Source organism: Rana temporaria, chromosome 4 (genome assembly GCF_905171775.1).
Source record: "Rana temporaria chromosome 4, aRanTem1.1, whole genome shotgun sequence".
NCBI classification, from domain to species: domain Eukaryota; kingdom Metazoa; phylum Chordata; class Amphibia; order Anura; family Ranidae; genus Rana; species Rana temporaria.
Window position 1 is genome coordinate 25813563 of NC_053492.1, and position 13392 is coordinate 25826954.

A 13392-nucleotide genomic window follows, 5' to 3' on the forward strand; every position below is an offset into this window, starting at 1 on the left:
TTTTTACACTTTTTTTGTAAACATCCCTTGTAATAGGAATAGTGTGTGACAGGTCCTCTTTATGGAGAGATGCGGGGTCAATAAGACTCCACATCTCTCCTCCAGGCTGGAAAGAATGAGATTGTGAAAAAAAATTCACCGATCTCATGCTTACTAGCCGCAATTGCGGCTTTGTTTACTTCTGGGAACCCGGGCGTGACGTCATCACATCGCGCCCGGACCTCCAACAGTCATAGAGATGACTGGTGACCATCCGGCGCCGTGCGATTCTTTCTCCGGGCCCCCGTTGGCACAGGAGAAGCACCGGATGGCGGCGGGAGGGAGGGGATGTCCACTCCCGCTACCTATAAGAACGATCAAGCGGCGGAACTTTTTTGGGGGGGCGCAAACAAAAAAAAACATCAATTGCAGCCTCACTGTGCCATCAAACTTTCTCCACTGTGCCCTCAAACGTCGCCACTGTGCCATCAAACGCAGCCACTGTGCCCAGCAATTGTCACCACTGTGCCCAGCAATTGTCACCACTATGCCCAGCAATTGTCACCACTATGCCCAGAAATTGTCACCACTGTGCCCAGCAATTGCCGCCAGATTGCTTCCCCGTCCCCCAGCACTTACCTTTCTCGGGTCAGCCATGCTCCCTCAATGTCTTCTCCCAAGTCCCGCCCTCGATGTTGCTTCAGCCAATCAGGTTACCGGTAACCAGACCTGGTGAACCTGATTGGCTGAGACGCGTGCCAGTGTTAATCAGGGAACGCACACCCCCTGCATCCCCTGGTTAACTATTTAAAAGCCGATTAGAGCCAACAGGCTGTAATCGGAAAGCCTATCAGAGCCGCTGCCTCTGATAGGCACTTCCAAACACCAACAAACAGCTGTTATTCAGATGGCCGGCGCTCACCAGGGGGCCGGCCATCAGAATAGTGGGTGACAGCGGCGACAATACATAGAGATTCATGCATTGCATGAATCTCTATGTATTGTACACCTGACGGCACAGGGGAGAGAGGGGGTGGCGCTCCTGCACCCACTATGGACGCACCGCCGTTGGTGGCACTGATGAATTTCACTGATAGGCATCGCTGGTGGCACTGGCAGGCATTTTTGTTTTTCCCACTGATTGGCAGCTGCCTGGGCACAGATTGGCATTTCCCTGGTGGTATAGGGTGGCAAACCTTGTGGTCCAGTGTGGTGGCCTTCCCTAGTGGTCCATTGTGGCATCCTGGTGGTCCTGGCCAGGCATCCGAGGTGGGGCTGCGCTGATAATCAGCGCAGACCCCCTCGGTCAGGAGAGCTGCCCATCGGCTCTCCTCTACTCACGTCTGTCAGACACGAGTGAGGAAAAAACGATCAATGGCTCTTCCTGTTTACATCGTCATCAGCCGTGATTGGACACGGTTGATCACGTGGTAAAGAGCCTCCGTCAGAGTCACTAGGCCCTTCTGAGAGACCAGCCTTCTTCCTGGCTCTCTCAAGAAAGGGGGTTTCCTTGCATTCAGGACCACTTCAGCACACATTAGATCGCCATTCAGCAGCACCTTTGCCTGTCCCGAATATTTATCTCCTCCCCCAGCATGCACCATTGACATACACCCAGTGGCGTAGCGTGGGGGGTGCCAGGGGGACCACCGCCCCGGGCGCAAAATTTAGAGGGGCGCTGTCACAAGTGTGAAGAGGAGGGAGCACCAACAACAGATGGAACATAGGAACATATGCATGATGTCATCACTCCAGGCTTTACCAGTCATTATCAAGCACACTCTCCTCTTCCCTACAGCCACCGCTGTCTCACACAGTGGATCATGTGACCAGATTGGAGCAAGCTGAAAATAGGTAAGTCCATGGGTCAGGGTGGTGCAAATTACTTGCCTTGCCCCAGGCACTGACAATACACCTCCCACTGGATTGGCTGAAGAAAATATAAATATTCATAGCTTGGTTTTGTTTGTAAAATCTCATACTATAACCAGTGATCAAAAAAACTAAATAGAAATTGTAGCCCCCCGTTTTAGGACAAGGGGGCTACAGTAAAGTTCAAATTTTCAAAAATTCTTAATTATATTATTTCTTATTAATTATTAAAGTAGTGTGGTATTATACGGAAAAAAAAACAACAAGCACACACACTCACTTGCTGTGGCATCAGTCTGATGATGCAGCTTTCCCTTGTCGCTTCTAAGTCCAAAAATGTAGTGATCACATGACTGTTGATTGCTCAGGTCATGTAAAGGGGGCTCTAATGGGAAGCAAAATGTAGGAGGGGGTTCTGATGGAGACCCTGAGGTTTGAGGGATCTGATAGAACTATAGACAATAATGTAAGGGAGGCTCTAATTCCTAGCTCCCAACTGTCCCTGATTTGGAACAATGTCCCTCTTTCCTCCTCATTTGTTCCTCGTTTTGGTCTAATCTATATAGTGGAATAAAAAAAGGACTTTTTATCTATCAAAAAGTGTTTCCCAGCGCTAAACCTTCCATCCAATTTCTAAATTGCTGCATTTGTAAACTTCAAAAGCCAATAGAAAGGAATAGTAGTGGTAAAAACAAAACAAAAAAACACTTGTGGGTTTAGCTAATATATATTTTTTTGTATACTTCTCGTTTAAGGGGGGCGTGGCAGGGGGTATGTTTTATGCTTACATCCTTTTTGCTAATATGTGTCCCTCGTTACCATCTCAAAAAGTTGGGAGGTGTGCTAATGGAATATTGATGTAAGGATAGACTCTGATGGGGACCTTGAGGGGAGCTGTGTGCCACTAATGGGAGTTGTGTGCCACTAATGGGAGTTGTTTGCCACTAATGGGAGCTGTGTGCCACTAATGGGAGCTGTGTGCCACTAATGGGAGTTGTTTGCCACTAATGGGAGTTGTTTGCCACTAATGGGAGCTGTGTGCCACTAATGGGAGTTGTGTGCCACTAATGGGAGCTGTGTGCCACTAATGGGAGTTGTGTGCCACTAATGGGAGCTGTGTGCCACTAATGGGAGCTGTGTGCCACTAATGGGAGTTGTTTGCCACTAATGGGAGTTGTTTGCCACTAATGGGAGCTGTGTGCCACTAATGGGAGTTGTGTGCCACTAATGGGAGCTGTGTGCCACTAATGGGAGTTGTGTGCCACTAATGGGAGCTGTGTGCCACTAATGGGAGCTGTGTGCCACTAATGGGAGTTGTGTGCCACTAATGGGAGTTGTGTGCCACTAATGGGAGTTGTTTGCCACTAATGGGAGCTGTGTGCCACTAGAGGAAGTCGTGTGCAGTTAGAGGGAGTTTTATATCATTTGTGGAGGTTGTGTACCACTAGGGGGAGTTTTGTACCACTAGAGGGAGTTGTATATCATCAGTGGAGGTTGTGTACCACTATAGCAGTCTTTCTCAACTAGGCTTCCTCCAGAGGTTGCTAGGGGTTCCTCGAACAGTGAGAGACTTCTGCGTTCTAGCAGGGCTTTCCTGAGCCTGGAATAGTATTTCAAGGGCTCTTCCATGTTAAAAAGGTTTAGAAAGGCTACAGGATAGGGAGTTGCATATCACTAGAGGGAGTTGTGAACCTTTAGGGGGAGTTGTATACCACTTGGAGTAGTTGTATACCAATAGAGGGAGTTATTTACCACTAGGGGGAGTATTGTACCACTAGGGGGAGTTATATACCAATAGAGGGAGTTTTTTTTTTTTACCACTATGGAGAGTTGTGTACCACTAGGGGGAGTTTTGTACCACTAGGGAGAGGTTTGTACCACTAAGTAGAGTTTTGTACCACTAGGGAACGTTTTGTACCACTAGGGAGAGGTGTATACCAATAAAGGGAGTTGTTTACCACTATGGAGAGTTGTGTACCATTAGAGGGAGCGTTGTACCACTAAGGAGACTTGTGTACCACTAGGGGGAGCTGTGTACCACTAGGGAGAGTTGTATAACACTCTGGAGACTTGTGTACCACTAGGGGGAGTTTTGTACCACTAGAGGGAGTTTTATATCATCAGTGGAGGTTGTGTACCACTTAAGCAGCCTTTCTCAACTAGGCTTCCTCCAGAGGTTGCTAGGGGTTCCCTGAACAGTGAGAAACGTCTGCCTTCTAGCAGGGGTTTCCTGAGCCTGGAATGGTATTTCAAGGGCTCTTCCATGTTAAAAAGGTTTAGAAAGGCTGCACTAGAGGGAGTTGCAGTATGTGCAGCTAGAGAGAGTTGTAAATCACTAGAGGGAGTTGAGAACCTTTAGGGGGAGATCTATACCAGGGAGTTGTGTACCACTTGGAGGAGTTGTATACCAAGGAGGGAGTTGTTTGCCACTAGGGAGAGTTGTTTGCCACTAGGGAGAGTTGTTTGCCACTAGGGAGAGTTGTTTGCCACTAGGGAGAGTTGTGTACCACTAGGGAGAGGTTTGTACCACTAGGGAGAAGTTTGTACAACTAGGGAGACTTGTGTACCATTAGGGGGGGTTATATAACACTATGGAGATTGGTGTACCACTAGGGGGAGTTTTGTACCACTAGAGGGAGTTGTATATCATCAGTGGAGGTTGTGAACCACAATAGCAGTCTCTCAACTATGCTTCCTCCAGAGGTTGCTAGGGGTTCCCTGAACAGTGAGAAACTTCTGCCTTCTAGCAGGGGTTTCCTGAGCCTGGAATGGTATTTCAAGGGCTCTTCCACGTTAAAAAGGTTTAGAAAGGCTGCACTAGAGGGAGTTACAGTATGTGCAAATAGAGAGAGTTGTATATCACTAGAGGGAGTTGAGAACCTTTAGGGGGAGTTGTATAGCATGGAGTTTTGTACCACTTGGAGGAGTTGTATACCAAGGAGGGAGTTGTTTACCACTAGAGAGAGTTTTTTTTTACCACTAGGGAGAGTTGTGTACCACTTGGGGGAGTTTTGTACCACTAGGAAAAGGTTTGTACCACTAGGGAACATTTTGTACCACTAGGGAGACTTGTATGCCACTAGGGGGAGTTGTATAACACTATGGAGACTTGTGTACCACTAGGGGGAGTTGTATATCATCAGTGGAGGTTGTGCACCACAATAGCAGCCATTCTCAACTAAGCTTCCTCCAGAGGTTGCTAGGGGTTCCCTGAACAGTGAGAAACGTCTGCCTTCTAGCAGGGGTTTCCTGAGCCTGGAATGGTATTTCAAGGGCTCTTCCACGTTAAAAAGGTTTAGAAAGGCTGCACTAGAGGGAGTTACAGTATGTGCAAATAGAGAGAGTTGTATATCACTAGAGGGAGTTGAGAACCTTTAGGGGGAGTTCTATACTAGGGAGTTGTGTACCACTTGGAGGAGTTGTATACCAATAGAGGGAGTTGTTAACCACTTGGGAGAGTTGTGTACCACAAGGGGGAGTTGTTTACCCCTAGGGAAAGTTGTTTACCACTAAGGAGAGTTGTGTACCACTAGGGGTAGTTGTGTACCACTATGGAGAGTTATATATACCAATAGAGGGAGTTGTTTACCACTATGGAGAGTTGTGTACCACAAGGGGGAGTTGTTTACCCCTTGGGAAAGTTGTTTACCACTAGGGAGAGTTGTGTACCACTAGGGGGAGTTGTGTACCACTATGGAGAGTTGTGTACCAAAAGGGGGAGTTGTTTACCCCTAGGGAGAGTGGTTTACCACTGGGGGAAGTTGTGTACCACTAGGGGTAGTTGTGTACCACTATGGAGAGTTATATATACCAATAGAGGGAGTTGTTTACCACTATGGAGAGTTGTGTACCACAAGGGGGAGTTGTTTACCCCTTGGGAAAGTTGTGTACCACTAGGGGGAGTTGTGTACCACTAGGGAGAGTTGTATACCAATAGAGGGAGTTGTGTACCACTATGGAGAGTTATGTACCACAAGGGGGAGTTGTTTGCCCCTTGGGAGAGTTGTTTACCACTAGGGAGAGTTGTATACCAATAGAGGGAGTTGTGTACCACTATGGAGAGTTGTGTACCACAAGGGGGAGTTGTATATCATCAGTGGAGGTTGTGCACCACAATAGCAGCCATTCTCAACTAAGCTTCCTCCAGAGGTTGCTAGGGGTTCCCTGAACAGTGAGAAACGTCTGCCTTCTAGCAGGGGTTTCCTGAGCCTGGAATGGTATTTCAAGGGCTCTTCCATGTTAAAAAGGTTTAGAAAGGCTACACTAGAGGGAGTTACAGTATGTGCAAATAGAGAGAGTTGTATATCACTAGAGGGAGTTGAGAACCTTTAGGGGGAGTTCTATACTAGGGAGTTGTGTACCACTTGGAGGAGTTGTATACCAATAGAGGGAGTTGTTAACCACTTGGGAGAGTTGTGTACCACAAGGGGGAGTTGTTTACCCCTAGGGAAAGTTGTTTACCACTAAGGAGAGTTGTATACCAATAGAGGGAGTTGTGTACCACAAGGGGGAGTTGTTTACCCCTAGGGAGAGTTGTTTACCACTGGGGGAAGTTGTGTACCACTAGGGGTAGTTGTGTACCACTATGGAGAGTTATATATACCAATAGAGGGAGTTGTTTACCACTATGGAGAGTTGTGTACCACAAGGGGGAGTTGTTTACCCCTTGGGAAAGTTGTTTACCACTAGGGAGAGTTGTATACCAATAGAGGGAGTTGTGTACCACTATGGAGAGTTGTGTACCACAAGGGGGAGTTGTTTACCCCTAGGGAGAGTTGTTTACCACTGGGGGAAGTTGTGTACCACTAGGGGTAGTTGTGTACCACTATGGAGAGTTATATATACCAATAGAGGGAGTTGTTTACCACTATGGAGAGTTGTGTACCACAAGGGGGAGTTGTTTACCCCTTGGGAAAGTTGTGTACCACTAGGGGGAGTTGTGTACCACTAGGGGGAGTTGTGTACCACTAGGGGGAGTTGTGTACCACTAGGGAGAGTTGTATACCACTAGGAAGAGTTGTATACCAATAGAGGGAGTTGTGTACCACTATGGAGAGTTGTGTACCACAAGGGGGAGTTGTTTGCCCCTTGGGAGAGTTGTTTACCACTAGGGAGTGTTGTGTACCACTAGGGAGTGTTGTGTACCACTAAAATAATGTTTGTAAATGTCGTTGCTCATTATGGTCATGGACAGGTATCGGTATGGAATATTTCCACATCCAGATGATTGGAGATAATTAATCCCTGTACCAGTTCAGTACCGATATGATGAGGACAGACAGGACTATTAAACATTCACTCCATCAGTCAACACTGCTAAAGACATTTTGAGGCCAGATATTAAGTTTAATATTCTTTACTAAGTTGCAAAAAGATTCCTTGCTCTAAAACCGTCAGGACACAAACATTCTGGCTACCAGATCTCACACTGACAGTAATGTTGTAGGTAAAGCCAAGGCACATCAGCCCCACAATCCCCCCCCCCCCCCCCCCAATACCCCGATATGCTCCTAATTTTTTTTCCATTAAGGCTAAAACCTCACAAAGCAATTAGAAAAATGGAGGAGCCAGCTTAACTAATCTCATTCATTTTTTTTATTCATGAGCAAAATTGCCTTAGGGGGGGATGACCATCCCATAGTTCCTCGGGGGCGGAGTCAGTGGTGCATGCTTTTCAAAGCCGCTGAGCCCGAGATGTGAGCTGCATTGTCCTCCCCGACATCAGCTCTTGCTACAGGCGGGAGAAACGAGCGAATCTCCACTAGAAGATGGGCCGGAGCCATTGTGATAAAATCCTAGATCATCCCAGCCAAGAAGGGGGGCAGAAATAATCCCACTGTTCCTAACAAACAGACGATGATGAACATCCACAGGAATATTCGGTCTATGACCATTGCCACGTACTTCCAGTCTTCTTTTACCTAGGAAAAAAAAAAGAAAAAGAGATAAATGTAAATGAAAAGGAATCTTTTAAAAAATAGATCCAATTTTTTAAATTTGCATAAACTTAAAGGGAACATGTCACAGCATCAGTTTGGGCACTTGTATATCCCTTTCATGCCTAAGCCTATTTATGACATTTGGTGTTTACAAGTTAAAATCCATATTTTTTGCTAGAAAATTACTTAGAACCCCCAAACATTATATATATATTTTTTAGCAGAGAATCTAGTGAATAAAATGGCGATTGTTGCAATATTTTATGTCTCATGGTATTTGTGCGGCGGTGTTTCAAACGCAACTTTTTCGGAAAAATAATTTTTCATGAATTTTAAAAAAATGAAAAAGTAAAGTTAGTCCAATTTTTTTGCATAATGTGAAATATGATGTGGCGCCGAGTAAATAGATACCAAACATGTCATGCTTTATATTTGCACGCACTCGTGGAATGGCGACAAACTACAGTACCTAAAATTCTCCATAGGCGACGCTTTAAACTTTTTTTACGGTTACCAGATTGGAGTTACAGAGGAGGTCTAGGGCTAGAATTATTGCTCTCGCTCCAACGATCACGGCGATACCTCACATGTGTGATTTGAACACCGTTTTCATATGCGGGCGCGACTTCTGTATGCGTTTTCTTTTTTGTGCAAGCTCGCGGGGAGGGGGGGCACTTTACATTTTTATTTATTTATTCTTATTTATTTTATTTATTTTTATAATATCAAAAAGTCTTTTTTACATTTTGATCACTTTTATTGCTGTCACAAGGAATGTAAACATCCCTTGTGACAGTAATAGGTGGTGACAGGTACTCTTTATGGAGGGAACGGGGGTCTAAAAGACCTCCAATCCCTCCTTTGCACTTCAAAGTATTCAGATCGCCGAAAACGGTGATTCTGAATACTGTGCACTTTTTTAAATCCGGCGCCATTGGCAGCCGAGAAACCCGGAAGTGGCGTCATGACGTCGCTTCCGAGTTTCCATTGCGGAGACTGAATCAAAGCCGTTTACGGCTTAGTTTCAGTCTGCGCCTGGACACAGAAGGCGCCAGACGGAGGATCGGGTCTCCCGGTGGGACGGGAGGCCCGGTCAGAGCGGCGAGAGGCGGCGGGAGGAGGGGGGGATGTCCCCTCCCGCTCCTCCGGCATAACAACCGAGCGGTCTTTAGCCGCATTGGTTGTTATGTCTGGAAAGCCAATCACCCGCTCTAAACAGCGGTATCGGGATGATGCCTGCAGCTGTGGGCACCATCCCGGTATAACCCCGAAAAGCCGAGGACGCATATATGCGTTCGCTCGGCGTGAAAGGGATAAATGTATTCATTTTGAAGGTGAAGGTTCTGAGGCTTGTCGTCATGGACTTGGTCTGACTCCCTAGTACAAGTCACTGGCTTGGAACGGTCATGTAGTTAGTTAGGTTCTCATGCTTGTTCCAAGAAAGGAACCATTTAGATATGTCTAATTAAGACACCTCGGGGTGTATTTATAAAAAATGCCAGCAAAATCGAATGTTACTAGGCTATTTTTCCCTAGGTCAGCTGTTTTCCATCCATAAGAATAGCTTGAATCAGGAAACTACCACATTATGACCACTAGAGAGGGTTGTTGATATAAATACTTATTTAGTATGATTGTTAGCTCCATCTAGTGGCCATACAGTAGTATTTCCCTGATTTCTGCTATTCTTATGCTGTATGCACGTTGAAGATAAGCCACAGACCAGGACAAAACATTTCTTGACACCCCCCCCCCCCCCCCCCCCCCCCCCCATGCAATTTCACTCTCCACCTGCTCTGAGACATGCAATAAATATCAGCTAGACTTAAAATCAGTTTACTGTATCAGATCAGGCAGCAATTTCGATTGGTTGCCAGCGGTTACAACACATCATTACTGCTTACTGACTGGTGGCTAGAGGTTACAGCACACATTACGGCTCACTGATTAGTTGCTAGAGGTTACAGCACATCATTTCCTCACTGAAGGGGGCATGATATACATATAAATGCCAATTATATTTACATATGAATACCGCCGGCCGCCGCTATTTACATATGAATGCTGGTTATTTACATGTAAACACAGGGGGCCAGATTCACAAAGAGATACGACGGCGTATCTCCTGGTACGCCGTCGTATCTCTGAGTTCGTATCTATGCGGCTGATTCATAGAATCAGGTTCCGCATAGATCTCCCTAAGATCCGACAGGTGTAACTGTGTTACACCGTCGGATCTTAGGCTGCAATTCCAGGCCGGCCGCTAGGTGGCGTTTCGGTTTATTTACGCGTCGAATATGCAAATGAGGAGATACGCCGATTCAGAAACGAACGACTGCCCCGCGCTTTTTTTTTACGTCGTTTGCGTTCGGCTTTTTCCAGCGGATAGTTACCCCTGGGTCTATGAGGCGCAGCCAATGTTAAGTATGGCCGTCGTTCCCGCGTCGCGACTTAAAAATGTTATGTCGTTTGCGTAACTCGTCCGTGAATGGGGCTGGACGCCATTTCCGTTCACGTCAAAACCAATGACGTCCTTGCGACGTCATTTAGCGCAATGCACGCTGGGTAAATTTGCGGACGGCGCATGCGCTGTTATATCGGCGCGGGAACGCGCCTGATTTAAATACTACACGCCCCCTAGCCACGGAATTTGAATTCCGCCGGGGAATTTACGATACGCCGCCGCAAGTTTTGAGGTTAGTGCTTTGTGAATTAACCACTTGCCTCAAAAAACTTGCGGCGGCGGATCTTAAATCAGATCTAAAGATCCGCTAACCTATGTGAATCTGGCCCTCGGTCTGCAGGTGAGTTATCCTGTACACAAACAATAGCTGGGCAGCATTCGTGCAGCACTTCGCACTGAGATATCAGGATACAGCACAGGACTAAAACTGTCAAGGAACAAGGGAATTTCAACTGGGATAGTTGGCAAGTATGAAGCAGCTGCTTTGGGTCCCACAACAATGACAGGGCCCAGGGCAGCTTCCCCTTTTGCCCTGCCTTAAAGACGGCCCTGCCACAGATCCTAGCTATGGGCCAATTTAAAAAACGTATAATTGTCCAGATGTGGCCCACGGGCCACAGTTTGGAGACCCCTAGTCTAGATTGTTTCTGTGGCCATCATGAACAAAGGTGAAGTTGCCATATTGCTAATCTTTTTTGGAAAGCAATGCTCTTTTGCAGGGCTCAAAATTTCAAGTCCTGAGCTACTAGCCAGGCCTCAAGGGTTACTCGCCACCCTTGTGTCCTCAATGCAGCTATGTGTCTGCCAGTGCAGCCACATGTCCGCCAGTGCAGCCACGTGTCCCGCCAGTGCAGCCACGTGTCCGCCAGCATAGCCATGTGTTCCCAATTCAGCCTGTGTCCCCAATGCAACTATGTGTTGCTATTGCAGCCTGTGTCCGCCAGTGCAGCCTGGGTTCGCCAGTGCAGCTCTGTGTCCCCAATGCAGCCCTGTGTCCCCAATGCAGCTCTGTCTCCCCAATGCAGCCATGTGTCCCCAATGCAGCCATGTGTCCCCAATGCAGCCCTGTGTCCCTATTGCAGCCCTGTGTCCCCAATGCAGCTCTGTCTCCCCAATGCAGCTCTGTCTCCCCAATGCAGCTTTGTCTCCCCAATGCAGCCCTGTGTCCCCAATGCAGCTCTGTCTCCCCAATGCAGCTTTATCTCCCAATGCAGCTTTGTCTCCCCAATGCAGCTCTGTGTCCCCAATGCAGCTTTGTCTCCCAATGCAGCTCTGTGTCCCCAATGCAGCTCTGTGTCCCCAATGCAGCCACGTGTCCCCAATGCAGCCATGTGTCCCCAATGCAGCTATGTCTCCCCAATGCAGCTCTGTGTCCCCAATGCAGCTATGTCTCCCCAATGCAGCCCTGTGTCCCCAATGCAGCTCTGTCTCCCCAATGCAGCTCTGTCTCCCCAATGCAGCCATGTGTCCCCAATGCAGCCCTGTGTCCCCAATGCAGCTCTGTGGCCCCCAATGCAGCTTTGTCTCCCCAATGCAGCTTTGTCTCCCCAATGCAGCTCTGTGTCCCCAATGCAGCTTTGTCTCCCCAATGCAGCTCTGTGTCCCCAATGCAGCTTTGTCTCCCCAATGCAGCCATGTCTCCCCAATGCAGCTCCGTGTCCCCAATGCAGCTCCGTGTCCCCAATGCAGCTCTGTGTCCCCAATGCAGCTTTATCTCCCCAATGCAGCTTTGTCTCCCCAATGCAGCTCGGTCTCCCCAATGCAGCCTTGTGTCCCCAATGCAGCCATGTGTCCCCAATGCAGCCTTGTGTCCCTATTGCAGCCCTGTGTCCCCAATGCAGCTCTGTCTCCCCAATGCAGCCTCTGTGTCCCCATGCATAAAGTCCAAGTTAGGTTAATGATGCTGAGAATTCTAAGAAGCCTCGGATATTCTCTGCTGATAGGAATATGTCCCTACGGTATTCTATACCTGCGTCTGTGAGATGCTCATGGGAGCAGAACCACTTCTATCGGGTGAGATTTAGAAGCAATAAATAAGCACATATTCAATTGAGGGTAAGTGCACATGAATCATCCCCCCGGCACAAAAAATGTGACTTAAGGCCAAGTTTTCAATGAAATCCTCTTTATAGCAGCTTTTAAACTGATGAGAACAGTACAATAAAATCAATTGTGCGCCTTTCTGCTGGAATGATATTTATATATCCTATAAAGCACACTGGAGGTTCATCACTCACCTCTCACCTTCCTCTGTGTGAGCTTGGTTGCTTGGGGTGGCCTATCTCATCGTGTACATTCTCCATGGGCAAAACCCCTTATGGTGATAAGTAGGTAGAATTCTTACCATTATGCCTGTACTGATGTACTGGGGCCACTTTAGCCCAATTGGGTCCTTATAGTCTGCTGCAGTGTCAAACTGGGGAGGGGTAACCCTTTAAACGGATGTGTAATTCTCTTATGGTTTATCCTCCTCTGGGGCTTGGGTGTCCTGGGCAATGGACAGGGCTGTCCATGGCAAAAGCTCTACGTCAGTGATGGCGAACCTTGGCACCCTAGATGTTTTGGACTTCATTTCCCATGATGCTTAACGACACTGCAGAGTTCATGAGCATCATGGGAAATGTAGTTCCAAAACATCTGGGGTGCCAAGGTTCGCCATCACTGCTCTACGTCTTTACCAATTAAGCTGGATATCCACTAGAGCAGCTGCGTTGGGGAGACAAAGCTGCATTGGGGACACGGAGCTGCATTGGGGAGACCGAGCTGCATTGGGGAGACCGAGCTGCATTGGGGACACAGAGCTGCATTGGGGACACAGAGCTGCATTGGGGACACAGAGCTGCATTGGGGAGACAAAGCTGCATTGGGGACACAGAGCTGCATTGGGGAGACCGAGCTGCATTGAGGAGACCGAGCTGCATTGGGGAGACCGAGCTGCATTGGGGAGACCGAGCTGCATTGGGGAGAACGAGCTGCATAGGGGACACAGAGCTGCATTGGGGAGACCGAGCTGCATTGGGGAGACAAAGCTGCATTGGGGACACAGATCACCAATGTAAGGAACATTCTTCTCACTGATCACCAATGTAAGGGACATTCTTCCCACTGATCACCAATGTAAGGAACATTCTTCTCACT

The 13392-nt window shown here is 47.6% G+C and overlaps 1 protein-coding gene across 1 annotated transcript in view; it reads right to left on the bottom strand.

Annotated features, from left to right (window-relative positions):
- Positions 1-7393: 7393 nt before the first annotated feature.
- Positions 7394-13392, bottom strand: part of CHRNA2 (cholinergic receptor nicotinic alpha 2 subunit) — a 137864-nt gene continuing 131865 nt past the window's right edge. The window contains exon 7 of the mRNA XM_040348143.1: positions 7394-7772. Coding sequence (XP_040204077.1) covers positions 7647-7772 — 126 coding nt within the window. The 3' untranslated portion in view covers positions 7394-7646. The remainder of the gene's footprint in view (positions 7773-13392) is intronic.